This window comes from Muntiacus reevesi, chromosome 10 (assembly GCF_963930625.1).
Source record: "Muntiacus reevesi chromosome 10, mMunRee1.1, whole genome shotgun sequence".
NCBI classification, from domain to species: Eukaryota; Metazoa; Chordata; class Mammalia; order Artiodactyla; family Cervidae; genus Muntiacus; species Muntiacus reevesi.
This window is the reverse complement of record NC_089258.1, coordinates 11,893,975-11,912,171: the sequence shown is the minus strand read 5'-3', so window position 1 is coordinate 11,912,171 and position 18,197 is coordinate 11,893,975. Positions and strand designations below refer to the sequence as shown.

The 18,197-nt window shown below is 38.7% G+C and overlaps 1 protein-coding gene across 5 annotated transcripts in view; it reads left to right on the top strand.

Moving 5' to 3' along the window:
- Positions 1-18,197, top strand: part of TUT7 (terminal uridylyl transferase 7) — a 57,055-nt gene that overhangs the window by 18,755 nt on the left and 20,103 nt on the right. For all 5 annotated transcript variants that reach the window (XM_065947368.1, XM_065947369.1, XM_065947365.1 and 2 more), the window contains exons 11-20: positions 2,392-2,544; positions 5,285-5,465; positions 6,876-7,969; positions 8,318-8,468; positions 9,679-9,765; positions 10,367-10,467; positions 12,236-12,293; positions 16,438-16,541; positions 17,177-17,266; positions 18,072-18,185. In XM_065947368.1, coding sequence (XP_065803440.1) covers positions 2,392-2,544; positions 5,285-5,465; positions 6,876-7,969; positions 8,318-8,468; positions 9,679-9,765; positions 10,367-10,467; positions 12,236-12,293; positions 16,438-16,541; positions 17,177-17,266; positions 18,072-18,185 — 2,133 coding nt within the window. The remainder of the gene's footprint in view (positions 1-2,391; positions 2,545-5,284; positions 5,466-6,875; positions 7,970-8,317; positions 8,469-9,678; positions 9,766-10,366; positions 10,468-12,235; positions 12,294-16,437; positions 16,542-17,176; positions 17,267-18,071; positions 18,186-18,197) is intronic.

Below are 18,197 nucleotides of genomic sequence, written 5' to 3'. Positions count from 1 at the left end.
ATGAAACAGTAAGAGACTATTTTTTGGGGGCTCCAAAATCACTACCAATGGTGACCACAGCCATGAAATTAAAAAACGCTTGCTCCTTGGAAAAAAAGCTATGACCAACCTAGATAGCATATTAAAAAGCAGAGACATTACTTTGCCAACAAAGATCCATCTAGTCAAAGCTGTGGTTTTTCCAGTAGTCATGTATGGATGTGAGAGTTGGACTATAAAGAAAGCTGAGCGCCGCCGAATTAATGCTTTGAACTGTGGTGTTGGAGAAGACTCTTGAGAGTTCCTTGAACTGCAAGGAGATCCTAAAGGAAATCACTCCTGAATATTCATTGGAAGGACTGATGCTGAAACTGAAACTCCAATACTTTGGCCACCTGATATGAAGAACTGACTCATTGGAAAAACGCTAGGAAAGATTGAAGGTGGGAGGAGAAGGGGATGACAAAGGATGAGATGGTTGGATAGCATTACCGACTCAAAGGACATGCGTTTGAGCAAGCTCTGGGAGTTAGTGATGGATAGGGAAGCCTGATGTGCTGCAGTCCATGGGATCACAAAGAGTCGGACACGACTAATCAACTAAACTGAACTGAACCACCTTGAGTTTTTTCACGGTCTGACTGACCTGGGGCAAGGGAAAATAGCCGACTCCAATGTTCTGTTGTTCCCTGTCTCACCTCAGATTGACAGGATTGAGAAACACGAAGGTTATAGCCCAGGATCACAGTCTCACTAAAAGACTGAGACCTCATAGGACTATAGGATGTCTCCCTTCTCTCCACAGCTTACTACAGCATCATTCAGCCTCCTGTGTAATAATGGGGTTACAGTAGAAACATTTCATTTAAGAAGTGTCTTGGGAAACCCAAAAACAGTAGAAGAGACAAAAACAAGGATACCAACAGAAGTTATAGCCCGCTGACATCTACAGCTACAACAAACAGTACATTTCCTGACTCCAGGCAGATAAAGGAAAAAAAACCCCACACTACAGAGTTTTACCTAGCTTGCAACAAAAAAATTATAAGACATACTAAAAGGCAAAGTCATAGTTTGAAGAAACAGAGCGCGCGTTGGAATTATCTCACCAGGAATTTTAACAATATGACTTAATATGCTTAGGACTCTAAAGGAAAAAAAATCAGTAAGCTTTACTCAATAGAAACTTCTTAAACTGAAAAGCAAGGAGGAAGAAAAGAATGAATAAGAAATGGAACAGAATATCTAAGAATTGCAGAACAATTACTAAGGGTTATAGACTCTACATATGGGATTTCCTAGGGAAGAATGCTGGAGTGGGTTGCCATTTCCTCCCTCCAGGGATCTTCCCAGTCCAGGAATTGAACGCACATCTACATTTCAGATGAACTCTTTTTTTTTTTTTTTTTTTTACTACTGAGCCACCTGGGAAGCCCCACCTAGGCCCTAGAAAAGACCACATTTCATCCTGCATTAGAAGGAAACTTTGATGAGCAGGGGAGCAACGTGATGTCTTACAGTTTAGGATTGCTGTCAGGTAAACCACAGAAGTTGTCCATTTAATGTGAAAATACATTGGAGAATCAGGCTATCACAGTCATACCCTAGCCCACAATTCATTATGTATGTTAGCATGTTTAAAGGCTGTGAAAAATCCCACTATACCTACAGTAAAGAAATCTCTTCAAGTTTGTTCCACATTTCTTAGACCTTTTGAGCCTATGCTTTTCTTAGCATCTTAACCATGTCCAAAGAAACACTTTATGTTTATTGAGCGCTTACTATATGCCATGCCCTGTATCTGAATGCTTTATGTCCATTATTTTTTCCATAACTATCCCATTAAGCAGATGCTAGTGTTACCCCTTTTTACAAGAACCTGAGACCTGAAGAATACAAGGATCTTACTGAAGGTCTCACAACTAGTGCCAAAGAGTGAGATTTGGGCCTACGTAGTTTTACACCAGAGCCATGGCCTTAGGCCTAGGCCATGGTCTGTTAGACTTATCTATAAAAAATTTATTTCCAAAAGTGCTTCCCTTCTGGCTCAGCTGGTAAAGAGTCCGCCTGCAATGCCAGAGACCTGGGTTGGGAAGATCCCCTAGAGAAGGGAAATGCTACCCACTCCAGTGTTCTGGCCTAGAGAATTCCATGGACTGTATAGTCCATGGGGTCACAAAGAGTTGGACGCGATTGAGCGACTTTCACTATTTCCAAAAATCACCATTTCTTTTGCAAATCAAAACCTTGATTTTTTTCTCTTTAAATTTACAGATGTCTCAAAGATAATCTTTTGATAAAAGATGCCTTTCATATTATCAGTGAACTGTGTTACTTTTCATTTCTTCCAGGATTAATACACTCTGTTTTAAAATCGTTTCTGCCTTATAACGTGTGTCTAATTTTTCCTAGATTGAAGGATTCTCACTAAACAAATTAGGAAACTTCAACCTTAAAGAAATTGAGAACGACTCCGTGGTCTGGGAATACACTGATAATGTTGCAGGGGATGTGGACTCAACAAAAGAGGAGGCACCAAAGGAAATGGCCATTAAAAGGGGACAGGTCTGTTCTCTCTCATGCCTGGTCTTATAATTTATTTTTAATTCAGTTGTTAATTGTGGAGTTTGAGTTAGTCTTCTCTCTTCTTTCCTCAACTATCTTTAACTGTTTCATAACTGTTTAATTTCTAGTGTGTTCAGTTGTTTGAATAGACAAGGAATAAAAGGTAAAATTCAAATCATTGAATCCACAGTTACATGGTTTCTTCTCTGTGTAAGGTGCTGTGAAAGAGGCTGAGAATTCAAAAATAAGTTCCTATCTATCCTCCAAGAGCTTAGGTCTTAAGTGGTATTATGGGGTTTAAATATAAGAAGTTAACTAACCTCATATTGCTAAAATAACATTGAATAAGTCTATGGTAGTATACTTGTCCTTATTCATACCGTTAGTATTGAGAAGGAGAATTTATGCACTAGAAATGAGCTGCCATTAGAATTTCAAACAAAAATCTAAGCGACGTAACAGTAGGATTCTAACCCAAATTGGTAAACAGTCCTTGACTCCATGAGCTTTCCCATATCCCTTTGGGGTAAAATGACAGTAATATCCACAAAATACCTCTGAGACTGGGATTCTAATCCCAGCTCTTCACAAACAGGTCACGTCACTCCTGTAGTCCGTGTTTACTCTGGCCTAAAATTGGGGAGATGTTGGTGAATCACATATTCTTGGTTTTGTTGAGGGGAAGAGAACGGTGGTGGCACCCTACCTGAGCTGCCACGAGAACACACCACTTGTGTCGTTTGTCTATTTGGGGTTCCAGTGGTGGCTAAGAGCACAGACTGTGGAGCCAGAATATTTGAATTTGTATCCCAGCTCACCCACTTCTAGCTGTGTGTCTTTGGGCAGGGGACTTAATCTTTCTGTGCCCCAGTTTCCTCACCTGTAAATGGAGATGATATTGGTACCTACTCATAGGGTCATTGATTTATAGAATGCTTAACTCAGTGCCGAGCATATGGTAAGCCCTCAGTAAATGCTAGCTACTACTCTTACTTTATTTGAAAAACACAGTGTTCTCTATGTTTTAAAAAAAATAACAACAATGTAAGTACTGCTAGTCTACGTATGTCAGAGGTCTCTTAAGTTCCATGTTATGATATTGTGAAGTCATTTCAGTGAGATGTTGAATATATGGATAAAGAAGTGAAATCTAATGTATCCTTCTATTTCTGGAGTTTTCTTTGTGTCCTCAATTGTTGTTTGTGGGACCAAAACAACTACATTTTTAATCAGGTTTGGTTTGTAAATCCACCTGATGACTCTTAGCTTATTTCACAGAATGTTTATGTTGAGATTTACTGAATAAATCTGTGACCACACCACTTATTTTGAAGTTTGATATAATAAAGTGTAATTGGAAGCAAATTTGTATACCCTAGAAGGAAAGGCTACTGCTGAAAGACCAGTTAAATACTTTTATCTTTGCATTTGAATGCTAATTGGAGAGATTAATCATGCCACTTCTAAAATTAAGTGAGGTCGGGACAGTGTTGCCATTGCACAGTCTGGTGAAAGAGCCCTGGCCTGGGGTCAGGAGACGTTGTTCTTCTGCCTTGCAAGCCACATGAGCTCTTTGGTTTTCGGTTCCTTCTCTTAGCATATGGGAGTTGAACTAAATTACCTCTTAAGAGCATCTTACAGTTGTGACATGGTTTCAATGATATATGGATTTCTTGTATTTAAAAAGACTATACCTAAATGAAAAAATACAGACAGCAACCAGTCTGCCAGATGCTTTCCCTTGTTTCTGATTTAATCCTCATAACTATCCTGTGTTATAGGTGGTATCATCCCTACTCTGCAGATAATGATAGCGACCATTTTTTGAACATGTGTGCCAGGCACTGTGCTAAGCTCTTAACAGACTCTCTCTCACTCAGTCCTCCCAACAGCCCTATGAGGTGGGTACTATGATCCCCATTGTTCAGATGAGGAAACTGAGGCTTAGACAGCTTATATACCTTCACCAGGATCAGACACAGCTAGTAAATGGAAGAGCTGGATTTGAAAGCTTAGCATGTCCCATTCGAAAGCCAGTTCTCTTTGCTTCTGAGCTATACTGCCAGTCCAAGAATGAAGAAGTTAAGTCACGAAGCAGTCAAAACCTGTGAAGTGACAAAGTCAGTATTTGGACCCTCTTTTTTTCTAAGTCCTTTGAACTTTCCACTGTATTACATCACAGTATGTCACATCTTATGAGTCTGTGAGTGGAAAACTTGTATTTCTGATATCAAGGGTTATTTATTCGACTTTAAAATCAGTTGCTGCTGGAAGAACCAATGAACTTAATGTAACTTCTCAGAGCACGTGAGAGGAGCGTTTTTCCTTTTACTCTGTGCTCACAGCTGCAGTCCACTTCTGTGTCTAACAGTGTAAAGGCGCCCTCCGGCGGCAGGAGCAGGGAGAACTCAGAGCTGAGAGTAGTAGCGGGGCAGCACGGTTCTCTCCACTGGCCCTTAGGACGTCAGATTTAGAAATGCCGCTTGCTTGTGTGCTGCCTGTCTATTCCTGTGATACCGACTAGGTTTTCACATAACTTTAACCCCGGAATTCACTGAAGGAATGCTATTTTCTCACAATCAAAATAGAACCTAGAATGTGATTTATCAAGATAGACTGCCGATTCATATCTTTGCTAAGGTTTTTCAGATTTATTTAATTTGATGCTTGAAGATCTCTAATTTTTCAGATTATACTGCCATCTGAAATAACCTGTATATTTTCTCTTTGCTGTTAATAGGTATCATTAATATTTGATTCAAAACAGCAGCCTTCAGTACCAGTTGGGCAGCTCTGGGTGGAATTGCTCCGATTCTACGCTTTAGAATTTAATTTGGCTGATTTAGTGATAAGTATCCGTGTCAAAGAATCTATATCTCGTGAATCAAAGGATTGGCCCAAAAAACGCATTGCCATTGAAGGTATCTCAAAATATTTATCTTTAAGTCCCAACCCCACCCCCCTTTTTTTAAGGTATCAGTCTAACAGCATGCTTTTTATTTCAGTCTTTTTTCAGCTTCTACGTGTAAGGTAGGCCTGACCCCAAAGGTGAAGTAGATAGCAAGAATCTTGCATGTGTTACAGTAGATCTTTCTAAGGGACCAAATTGTTCATCCTGAGTTTTTTAAGTGCTGTGATAAATTTTAATTACTTATGCAACTAAAAGGCATAGCTGTCTGTGTCCTTATTTTCTTTGTAAATTGCTTAATAACTTTAAATGCTTAAAAAGTCTTTTCCAAGTGACATGTAAATCCCCCTTTCCTCTTCACTCTTCTCATTTCTGGATCTTTAGATTCAGTCCTTTTATGAATTGTTACTGATGTTGTTTAGTTTTACAGAGGTTGAGGAAAATACCTTTTCTCATGAAAAACAGCATTCTTCATTAAATTTCTCTCCATGGAGAGTTTATTTTTTGGAATACCTGCAGTAATATTTAGAACTTATTCATAAAAACACCTTTTCTCTTTAAAAACACTTAGCTCTTAAATGAGTTAAGTCTTATTTAGCTGAAACCATGATATGAAAGACATACTGGTGTGCCCTGTAGACTCCTGTAAATGGACGAGCTCCTATCAGCTTTACAAAGTCAGGAGATGGAAACCCCTCTAGAAATCTTAATTCTCCTCCTTCAAATAATTTAAAGAACCTCCTAAATGGAATTCTCTTATTTTTGCTTGATTTTTTTCAAGCTTTATATTGCATAAGAGGGTTTTTTGCATTTTGCATAAATTCTGTGTGCAGTCATGGGGATCTCACATTTTTAAACCCTCCCCTGCAGTTTCTCTGGCTCAGCTCTTCTGGCCAATTGCCTAACCTGCTGGAGTTCTAGGGGAGGAGAAAAGATTGAGAGAAGTGGTGTCTCCTCCTGGTGCCTCCCTCTCGCCCCTGAATTCAGTCCAGCCAGTTCAGTGATGGGGCTTCCCAGGGCAGAAGAGTGGAGGTAAGCTCTACAAACCGCAGGGCCTGGCTGAGTGGGGAGGCAGAGCACTCAGCAGAGCCCGGAGGGAAGACCCCGCTTCCCGAGGGCATGAGAGCCACACTGATGACTTTTTTTTTTTTTTAACCTCCACAGTCACAGGACAGAGTAGGGAAGGGGTAATGGTTCTGAATAGAATGGGTTCTCTTCATAGAGCAGATGTTTAAGAAAGCATTTCTTTTTGTTTTTAAAACTGTATCTTTTTACTCCCCATCCCCAGTTCTTAAAAAAAGCACATAAGATAAATGATAAGTTGTACTGTTACTTATTTGTTGTCTTTATCTATGTAGCAGGCTGGTTTTTAAAACATAAAATAGAAATGTGTGAAGTAGTGGATTTTTTTTTTTTATTACAGATCCCTACTCTGTAAAAAGAAATGTGGCAAGGACCCTAAATAATCAACCTGTGTTTGAATATATACTTCATTGTTTAAGGACAACGTATAAATATTTTGCTCTTCCACACAAAGTTATGAAATCCAGCCTTCCAAAGCCTCTGAGTACTGTCAGCTGTACTTCTGAACGTTCTAAAGAAATAGCAAAACATGATCCAGAGGTACAAGCGAAAGGTGATAAACTCAAAAACTCAGTTTTGGTTCAAGGTTCTGGTGCTGCCAGTTCAACTGCAAACACCTGCAAGGCACAGCCACTTACTCTTAAAGAGACTGCTAAAAACTTTGAAAGCCCATCAGCAGAGAAAATGGAAAACTCACACATCAGTGTCCACCTGGAAAACTCTGACTGTATTAAGGCAAGAGTCCGTTCTAGTGACTCTAAGGACACTGAAGTACATCAAGAAACAGGAAGTAAAAACAAGAAAGAAAAAAGTGGAAAGGAAGGCAAGCATCCTTTGACTGCTGATGATCAAGCTTTAAGTAGTAGCAAGTGTGGCACGCTTGTCACCTGTGGCAGCCCAGGAAATAAGGAGAAAGATGCCAGTTTGGATCTAGAAGGCTTCAGAAATCCTATAGCTAAAAAGTATGATCAGTTTCCTACTTCATATGCCAAGGCTGATGTTGATGAAGAAAGCATAGAAGGTACCAGTGAACTCGGAGATGCTGTAAGCCACTTTACCCCTTCAAGACAGAGTCAGATATCGGGAATCCTTCACTCTGATGAGGAAGAGGAGGAGGAGGAGGAGGAAGAAGAACCAAGGCTTTCCATTTCCCGAAGGGAAGATGAGGATGACATTGCTAATGGAGACGAATTAGACAACACCTTCACTGGATCAGGGGATGAGGATGCCCTGTCTGAAGAGGATGTAGAATTAGATGGATCTACTAAGTGTGATGACTTGAAAGAATGTGGAAAACACCATGTAGATGGAAATCTTCTAATGGAACTTAATAAAATCAGCCTTAAAGAAGAAAGTGTGCGTGAGGAAAATTCAACTGTGAACCAGTCTGATTTCTTCTATGAATTTAGTAAACTCACCTTCACCAAAGGCAAGGTAATCAGTGCCACTCCTATACAGGGAACTAGGAGATTTGAAAGAGCTTTAATGCGTGTACTTTGGAGTTTCATGTACTCAAACAGGGCTCCCGCCCGTCTCAATAGTGGGTCACTCCCGTGCAGCCACTAGGTCCGCTGCTGTCATTAATCTCTTGGGAATTTGCAGAGGAGAAAAGAAATGCTGTTGGTAGTCAAAATAACTGCCCTTTTCTCCTTAGTGTGTTTGGAGTGGCCATGCCACTATATTTTCATTCCTTTGGAATGTGAGGTGGAGAATGTGTACTTTGGAAAAAAGATTCAAGGCTCCTTTATTTAAGTCTTGTTTTACTTTGCCATCTTCCTGCAGTCTCCTACAGTGGTTTGCAGTTTATGCAAACGAGAGGGTCATCTAAAGAAGGACTGTCCTGAAGACTTCAAAAGAATCCAGCTGGAACCTTTGCCTCCATTAACACCCAAATTTTCAAATATCTTAGATCAAGTTTGCATTCAGTGTTACAGTAAGTTATTAACATTTCTTTTTATTTGTCAAAATATTAAATTGATGTTTTCTTAAGAGTTAATCAGACTCACTAACCCACTAGCTACATTATCCAGGCTAAGTCTTTTGCATTGTCTGTTGTATCCATAGTACTCTGTGTATCGTGTTCCATTTGGGACATGCAATAAATACTTGTTAAAGAAAGACAGGGAAGGAGAATCTTTTAAGTGTTATGATTGGAGTACTATCATTTCCCGACTGGTGTTCCTTGAAATGTTTTTCTAGGTACCTGCCATTAATAGTATTTAGTAACAAGAAGTATTCCAAAGGTCAAGGGGGAATAACTGTATATCCTGACCCCTCCCTTAGAGATTTTTCAGGGCATATTAGCACAATAAAGGCTCCTGGAAATGTTTAGTTAAAAAGCTTATTTACTAACTCTTTAACATTTCCAAAATTTGAGCTTAGAATACTTTTTAATTAATGCTAATTAATAACCTTTTTGGAGAAGGAAATGGCAACCCACTCCAGTATTGTTGCCTGGAGAATCCCATGGACAGAGGAGCCTGGTGGGCTACAGTCCACAGGGTCACAAAGAGTCGGACACGACTGAGTGACTTCACTTCGCTTCACTTCAATAACCTTTAAGGAACATCACTTTGGGGAAGTGTTGGTGTGCAGAGGTTTAAGTTCTACAAGGAAAACCATTTGATGGAGAAGCATGCAGCTGCTAAGAGTAGAGGATTATGACATCACATTGCTGCATGTTAAGATGTCTGTGTCATAAGTCACTTGTTCTTAATCAGGGTTTTGTTCTTTAAATCTCTTTGGAAACTGTAAAGTGACGAAAGAAAACTATTCTCCTTAGGGGGGAATATGTGAAAATATATATATACACACACATATAAAATGTGTTTTATATATATGTATAAATATATACTCACAAACTGTTGTGTTCACCCTCTGCCTTTTGGGCTCTGAGCCTCTGTGAAACCCAGGAACAGAACCCTTGTGCAGACTGGTTTCCATCTCAGGAACAGTTCTTAGTGATAGACTCGTTGAAAAAGGCATCTTTATTGTACATTGCTTAATACTGTCTACTGAGAAGACACAAAATTTAGGGTTTGGTTGGTTTTTGTGTTTTTTTAGTTAATTAGGTTTATTGAAAAATATTTTTCAGAGAATGTGAACAATCTTTGTTTCTGAATGTATCTGTTTATCTTAAACAGAGGATTTTTCTCCAACTGTTCTAGAAGATCAGGCACGTGAACATATTCGGCAAAACCTAGAAAATTTCATAAGGCAGGAGTTTCCAGGTAAATAATTGTTTAGCTTAAAGAAAAGAAAGATAGAGTTGCTTTGCTTCAGAACGAGTGCATGTGTTATAAGAACATTAATTTTGAGAGTAAGAAAGCAGTCTTGCAAGTGATGGTGGGGACAGGGCTTCTTTGTTTTATGATACTCCCTAGTATGGTTTTAGGTCTGTCCAGTCCTAGTTTTGACAACAGAGAAGACAGTTGCAGTGTAGTAGTATTTCACTTAGCAGATACATGTGAACTTCATTTATTAGTTGAGAGTCAAGGTTCAGACCTCTAAAAAGTGAATTTATTTAGAAAGTAGTAAGCTTACATTATTAAGTGTGCTTAGGTGATCCACATTTTCCTTGAAATGTCCTTGCATCTAAGAATAAAGTGACATTTGATAATCTTTCATGTCTTTTATAGCTTGTATTTATTTATAGTAAATTTTGAGAGAAAGTAATCTATAATAAAAGACTAGCTAATAAAAGAAAATAATTATTATGAGGTTATTATAAAACACTTAATAACTGAGTATTTTTGATTCATAAGAGAGTTGCTTTGGTCAGAAAATTAAATGTACTCAAGTTGGTTGTTACTTTTCATATATCTCTAACAGGAACTAAATTAAGCTTGTTTGGCTCCTCCAAAAATGGATTTGGGTTCAAACAGAGTGACCTTGATGTCTGCATGACAATTAACGGACTTGAAACTGCTGAGGTACAGTGACCACGTAAAACTTGCATTTGCTGTGGCATGTGTTTTGACAGTCTTGATTCACAATTCAGCATGGTATTTTCTGAATTTATCAGGGTGTGTCATTTGGAGTATGCCATTTGGCACAATCTGTCTGGCCAAATAAATACATTAGAAGTTTAGAGGTGAATGTGAAGAGTAGAAAGGCTTGTGCTTCCAACCGTCATACAAACTGGATATGAAAGCAACATCTGGGAATTCTAGAAAGCCAAACTAGCCTTTCCAGTGTCCCTTTGGTATAGCCACTAGGCTGATGCAGGTGAATAAATACACCCACATAAGGTTTCCTCTGAAGTTTCAGCAGGCAGCCAGTGTGATACGGTGGTGAAAGTCACTCAATCGTGTCTTGACTCTTTGCGACCCCATGGACTATACACTCCAGGAAATTCTCCAGGCCAGAATACTGGAGTGGGTAGCCTTTCCCTCCTCCAGGGGATCTTCCCAACCCAGGGGTCAAACCCAGGTCTCCCGCACTGCAGGCAGATTCTTTACCAGCTGAGCCACCAGGGAAGCCCATGGCACAGGGATAAAAGGGTGCTAAACTGGATTCAAGACAGACTTGTCCATCTTTGGTTGCTTATCTCTAATACAGAAATGAGATTTGCCTTGCCTCAGAAGATTGTTGTGCACCTCAGCTTGGATCAGTGTATGTCAGGAGTCAGTGAACTACGGCCTACTGCCTGTTTGGTTTTTTTTTAATGTCAGTTTTTTGGCATTCAGCTACACCCTTTCGTTTATGTGTGGTCTACATGTGCTTTCACTCGAACTCCAGGGTTGAGTCCTTACAACAGGCCATGTGGCCCACAAGGCAGAAAAGGTTTGCCAACCTTGATGGTATTTGTCAAATATAAAATACTGTGAAAAGGTGTAAAGTTTAAGAAGTACTAAATCCATCCCCTTTCTTATTTACAGCAGTAGTCCAAATACTGCACATCCAAATGAGTGGTGCTGCTGCTGTTGCTCTGGATCTTCTTATGCCTTTTCTAAGTTTCAGGGTTTTTTTGTCCCTTGAGGATGCATCTGATTTGAGAAAATAGCCACAAGTTATCTGGCGTGACTTTGGTGAATAAGGTAGATAAGGACAATTGGGTCCAATATGTGAATGACCTGATTATACATCATTGAGATTGAATTTTTACATGAGTAATAAACTAGTTGTGAGGGTATTTCTAAATTAAATTCCAAATTCTGGGAAGTATATAACCAACTAACCAACAAAAGGACTTAATGTTAAAAAGGTCAGCCCAAATGTTTTTAAATATTTGAAATGTTACTCATATTTGCTGTATAACTTTTTGTGCATTATATGTTCGACCAGTCCTATGGAGAAATAATCTGAGCTTAATCACTCCCCACAGCAGTTCATCAGCTCTTAATTAAGCTATGATGAAGACCTACCCAGAATGAATAAGACAGGCCACAGAAGCTCTCTCTTATTAATTCTGTCACATAAAGGAAAAAAATTGGAGGTTCTCAGTGGTTCAGAGACTTTTCCAGGGACACTGATTTCAGCCTTTCTTGCTCCTCTAATAGCAGTTAGTAAGTAGGGTGCATGAGGGTTTCCATATCCTTAGGATATTCCTATGTGTAGGGATTAATGCTCACCTAAGAAAGAAAAATGAATGTAGAACAATTTGAATTTAATTTTGTTATTTCTGGAGGAAATGAAACCAAAACAGGGTTAGGAACCTGTCTTCTGTTGTTGATTCAATCTGTGCCATTTTTGCTGCAGGGGTTGGACTGTGTAAGAACTATTGAAGAATTGGCAAGAGTCCTCAAAAAGCATTCAGGTACCTCTATAAGCTTTATCTAAAAAATATTCTCGTCTCTTTTATTAGTGTTTTGCATACTTAAAATTTACAAATGATTGAAATAGTGTGGCTCATATAACATTTATAGCATTGGTGTCTGAAAAAAATCAGTGTGGTTAAGTATGAAAAACTGAGGAATTGATTATAATTTGTATGCGTATTGTTGCCTTGGTTTTATTTCATGACAAAATGTATACCCTCCACACAGGAAACTTTGGGAATCATTTTGCCTTATCAACAGAGTGTAAATCAAAGTGTAGGTAAAGGTTGCTGGCTGTGATGTGAAGTATAGTGGAAAGCGCTGTGGACTGGGATGATGGATTGTACTTGGAGCTGTTCAGCAAGTTGTGCATAACCCTAGACAAGTATTTGCAGCTGCAAAATGTACAGGTTCTGTAATTGTGCACAGAGGTGAAATGCCATTAACATATTCTCTGCCTCTCTTTGTCAGAGGTAGCTGTGGATACTGTTAACAGTGAGAGTCTTTTAAAATGTGGTACATCAAACATTTGTGCTAAGAGTTAAAAAATGAAAGTGAACAAGATGTGGTCCTTGCCTTTGTGAAACTTAAAATCTATGAACCATCCATAAAACGCTTTCTTATATCTTAGTCAAGAGCAGATTTAAATCCACAGCATGGGTATGCACACACAAAGTATGCACCTGGAGTACCCCTTTTATTTGGGTTTTTGATTTCCAGGAGTTTAAAGAGGATACCATGTGATTTTAAACAACAGGGGGAAAAATCTTAATTTTGTTTTATTCCTAGTGAAAAGTAACCTAGAGCATCAGTATTTTTTTAATGTGCTTTTTATGGTCACTGAAATAAACATTTTGGGGATTTTACTTCTCAAAACTATATGCTCTTTTATTTTTGTTTTTGAAAATTATGCAAAGAAACTAGATTGCTACATTGCCATGACTATTAGGTATTTCATAGTGAGGTAGGTTTTGATTTTTGATTTTGAAATAATTTCAAATATAAAGGAAATCAGCAAAAATTGTACAAAGAATTCTGTCTGCCCTTCGTTCAGATCCACCAGTTGTTAACATTTTACCACATTTGATTTATCATCCTATCTCTTGCTTCCTCGTAATTTTTTTCTGGACCATTTGAGATTAAGCTGCAGACATCACTTCACTTTCTCCTAAAAAACCTATACTTTCTAAGAATGAACCATGTTAAAAATAGGTCATTTTTAGACTAAAAATGGCTTTTATAAACAGATTATAATTAATACAGATTGCATGGAGCAAAAATTGAATAATAGCTAGAATGTGATGATTAAGAAAGCAGTTTTCCCACATATTTTATTGGGTGCTTGTTATGTGCTCCTGTGTTGGGCATGTAGGTAGGATAGAAAAATAAGTCTACAGGTCTTTCCTTTGACAACTCTTAGATCTCAAAGGTAAGATACTCTCACAGGGTATGGAACAATGTATGGTGGTATTCATTTATTAAAATGACTTGTAGAGCCTACAGTAAGTATTAAATAACTTCTGAGGAGAGAGAGATTTGGGGAAAGAGTTGGGTAGGGGAGGTTCATGGAAGAGATGGGCTTGTTCTGATCTCATGATATTGATGAACATGATTTGAAAAGGATAAGATGAGAAGTCATTCTAAAGATGCATGGATGTGACTGTGAGAATCACTGTAATTGGTTTTGTAGGACAATGAGAAGATTGATACATTTTGAGAGGAGTTTCAAGTGGGAACTAGTAGGAAAATGTGAACTGTGTTTGAGAGAAGAAACCCCATAAAAGCAGAACTTTTTAGGCAGCTGGTATGCTCTTAGGGAAGATACAGTCTAAGGGACAGGGCAGAAGGATCTTAATCAGATGCCAGTGATCCTAAAAGGAAAAGAATATGAGAGATTCCAAAGGGAGATTTCCTAGATTCAGAACCTTCTAGTAGGAAGTATGGGTTCAGGCTGATATCTGAACTAAGAAATGGGAATGGGAATGTTTGCAGTGTGGAGTGATAGTTTGCCATGAAGCTATAATCTCTAAGAGTTAACAGTCCAGCAAGCAGTTAGAACATAGAATTGCCAGTTAAGATTGAAGAACAAAATGAAGCAGTTTTGTATTGAAAACCTTGAAGGAAGAGGCCAAGAATAAAACAGTTCCATGGGATTATGAGAGAGGTTGAGGACCAAGCTTTAATTTATAAGTGTAGAAATTAAGGGCACTGAAAAAGGAGCTATTGGAAAGGTAAAATAGGAGCCAGAATGATGTACTGTGAATAAATCCTAGAGGACAGGTTTATAAATGTCATAATGGTGACTTAACAGTGTCAAATTCTAGAATTCCTACATCTAGGAAGGAGATAGGGGAAAAAAGGATATTTAATTTAAAGCCACCATAGCAAAGTAATTAATGGTGGCTTCTAAAATCAGACTCCCTAGTTTTAAATCTTGGGTCCTTGCTTGCTGGCTGTGTGATTCCAAAAAGTCACTCACCTTCATCGTAAGCACTCAATTTCTCATCTGTAAAGCAGAAAAAACAATAATAGGATTTAAGATTAAGAAAAATAATATATTACAGTACCAGGCCTGACTTCCTGAGTGTTCAGTAAGTAGGAGCTTCCTTGCCCCTTCTCCCCATCAGTATAAGTTAGACTTCTTCTGTCTCCCATGCAGACCTTTTCTGCTGAAATTCCTTTCATCTGCATACTTTTTTTTTTTCTAAATTCCAGATCACTAGTCATCTGTCCTTCTAGATGCCTCCATTTAACTCTCTCAAAAGGAACTCGGACCTCAGCACCCAGAATAAACACATCTTTCTCTCTTCCACTTCCCTTCTGCTACAACTGCCACTAGCTGTTCTTCCTTCTACATCCTCTCTCTTGGTTATTGACATTGACATCCTTGGAATCACCGAAATGAATGAAGTGATAATTAGCCTGTCCTAGACTAGGTTCACGAGAAGGCAATGACACCCCACTCCAGTGCTCTTGCCTGAAAAATCCCATGGATGGAGGAGCCTGGTAGGCTGCAGTTCATGGGGTCGCACAAAGTCATACACGACTGAAGCGACTTAGCAGCAGCAGCAGCAGACTAGGTTCAATAGAGTCAGACATACCTAGATTTGAATTCCCACTCCACAATTCACCAACTGCATATTCCTAAGCATGTCCATTTCTCTGGGTCTGTGTCATCTTTTGGATAAGGGTGAATGGTCTTAGGAGGTAATGTTTGTAAAGGAATATGGGTGTTCAGGGAATGTTCTTTCTGTTATAGCCTTCCTTTCCCCTACTTCTTCCCCAACCCATCCAGTTAGAGGTGCTCTCGAACATGTCTTGCTGCTTCTCTTTATTCCCATGCCACCATTATAGTTCAGGCCCAGGTCAATTTTTATAATGGTCATCCTGTGTCTCTTCTGGGTACCTCCAGTGGTCAGTGATTCTTCCCAGATTTTGCCAGTTCATTGGCATCTTTGCCTCCAAGGATATATTTGTTCCATATTTGGGCTCTCAGTTTTTGCCACTTCTCCTGTTACGCGTTACTGCTTTCCCTCAAGTCCACTCTGTCATTTGCACAATTCCATGGAAGTTCCCCGAGCTTGTCGTTCTGTTTCAGGCAGCTCCCCTTCCCTGTGCAGTTCTCCTTGCCTGCTAAGTTCCCTCAGCCTGCTCTTTTCTGCCTGTAGTTTTTCTGAACCTAGCTGAGGCAATATCCTCCTCTCCTGTTGACACTGATTCTTTTCTTATGCTGACATAGCTTCTAGCTGCATGATGGGCATTCAGATGATGACTCATACGATGTATGGCTTTTCTTCATATAATGTGTGTGGTCATACAGAGAGAACAGGGAGGGCGCACCTAGCTCAGACTCTGTAGTCATTTCCTGTTTTGAAGGGTATTAGACTGGCAGCTCTACACACGTACACAGGATCCAGTGTGTTCCTGAAGCACAGTGATGGCCTTGTTGATTCTTGTGTGTTTAACAAACGTAAACTTTGCCAGAAGAATCATGTTTGTTAATAAGTTCTTTGACTAGTCTTGGTGACTCACTGAGACAAGCCAAAGCCAGGTTTACTTCATTCTATGTTGGAACATTAACATGAGAGCAACTTACACCCTCTGCTGCTGGGTTTAATGACACTATCTTGTTTCCCAACCTAGGACTGAGAAACATCTTGCCTATTACAACAGCAAAGGTGCCGATTGTGAAGTTCTTCCATTTGAGAAGCGGTCTGGAAGTGGACATCAGTTTGTATAACACATTGGTAAGATTTTTCCCTAGACTTTTTCTTTATGGAGATTAAGGGGAAGAAGTATCTCTTAATTTACTCAGTCTTTAAGTAAAATTAAGCCATTCATTTCATCCTGTTCATTCTGTTAGTAGTTATTAGTGCTTACTCAGTGTCTGGCAGTGTTCTGAGACTGGGGATATAACACAGAATTTAGTAAGTAATAGTATTCATTAAAAATGAGGTCAGAGTGTCAAGTGTTTTTTGTTGTTTTGTTTTGGGTTTTTTTGGCTTGAACTTCGTTTAATTTTGGTGTATGTGTGTGTGTCTTTGGTCTCAGACCTGGTTTGTTTTCAAGGCTCTCTGGAACCTCTCTGGCCCCTAAGGACGTTTAATATGAATAATAGGCAGGGATGCAGATCTTAGGTTGAGTTAAAGGGAACTGATTATTTTTATAGCCCATATTTTCTAGGAATGTTTAGACTAAGGTGACCTGAGATTCGATGTCTCTTATAATTCTTATCTAGTAAGTTAGTAAAGCTTCTCTGTAGGGGAAAAATATTAGTTTCGGTCTAAATGTCTTCATCTTAAAAATGAATTACACTGTAAACCTATTCAGAATATTTCACCTTAAAACTTTTTTTAAGGTTATATAATTTCCCTTTTAATAGGCCCTTCATAACACAAGACTCCTATCTGCTTATTCAGCCATTGATCCCAGAGTGAAATATTTGTGCTATACTATGAAAGTATTTACAAAGGTAAGTATGCTTCCTCCTGAGATTTCCTCAGGAAATTTCTTTACATCTTTAAATCTTGTTGAAAAAGTAAGAAACAAACCCAGTCATGTAGAAAACAAACTAGTGGTTACCAGTGGGGAGACAGGGATGTTATGGGATTAAGAGACACAAACTACTACATGTGGAGTAAATTAGCAAAAAGGGTATGTTGTGCAGCGCAGAGGATGTAGCCATTGTTTTGTAATAACTTTTTTTTGTTTGGCCACGCCGCAGAGCTTCTGGGATTTTAGCTTACTGACCAAGAATAGAACCTGGGCCCTCCACAGTGAGAGTAGAAAGTCCTAAACACTGGACCACCAGACAGTTCCCTGTTTTATAATAACTTTAAATGGAGTATAATCTATAAAAATAAATTGCATTACTGTGTTATACACATGAAACTAATATAATATTGTAAGCCAACTATACTTCAATTTAAAAAAAAAAAAAAGAAAACATACACCTATATTTTTAAAGAACCATAGCCAACTATTTGAGAAGCCCTACTGAACAAACTAAATGTTACCTTAATTTTACATGATAACCTAATACTGCTTGTGGCTGATAGTTCCACAACTTTGTTGGGGTTTGTTTTACTTTTTGATTTTTTTTTTTTTTTTTGGTTGGTCTTTTTTGGTTTTGTTGACATATTTTAGCATTTGAAAAGTGTGATTTTTATATTAGTGCTGTCTAGAGGCACCTTACTTTTAGTGACAATAGAATAGCTGCAAGTGTAGTAGAAGACATTAGTGATCTTTCCTTTGTTCCTCCTTTTCCTTACCCCCAGATGTGCGATATTGGCGATGCTTCTAGAGGCAGCTTATCGTCATATGCATATACGCTCATGGTGCTATATTTTCTTCAGCAGAGGAATCCACCAGTTATTCCTGTCCTTCAAGAGGTACTAGTAAAG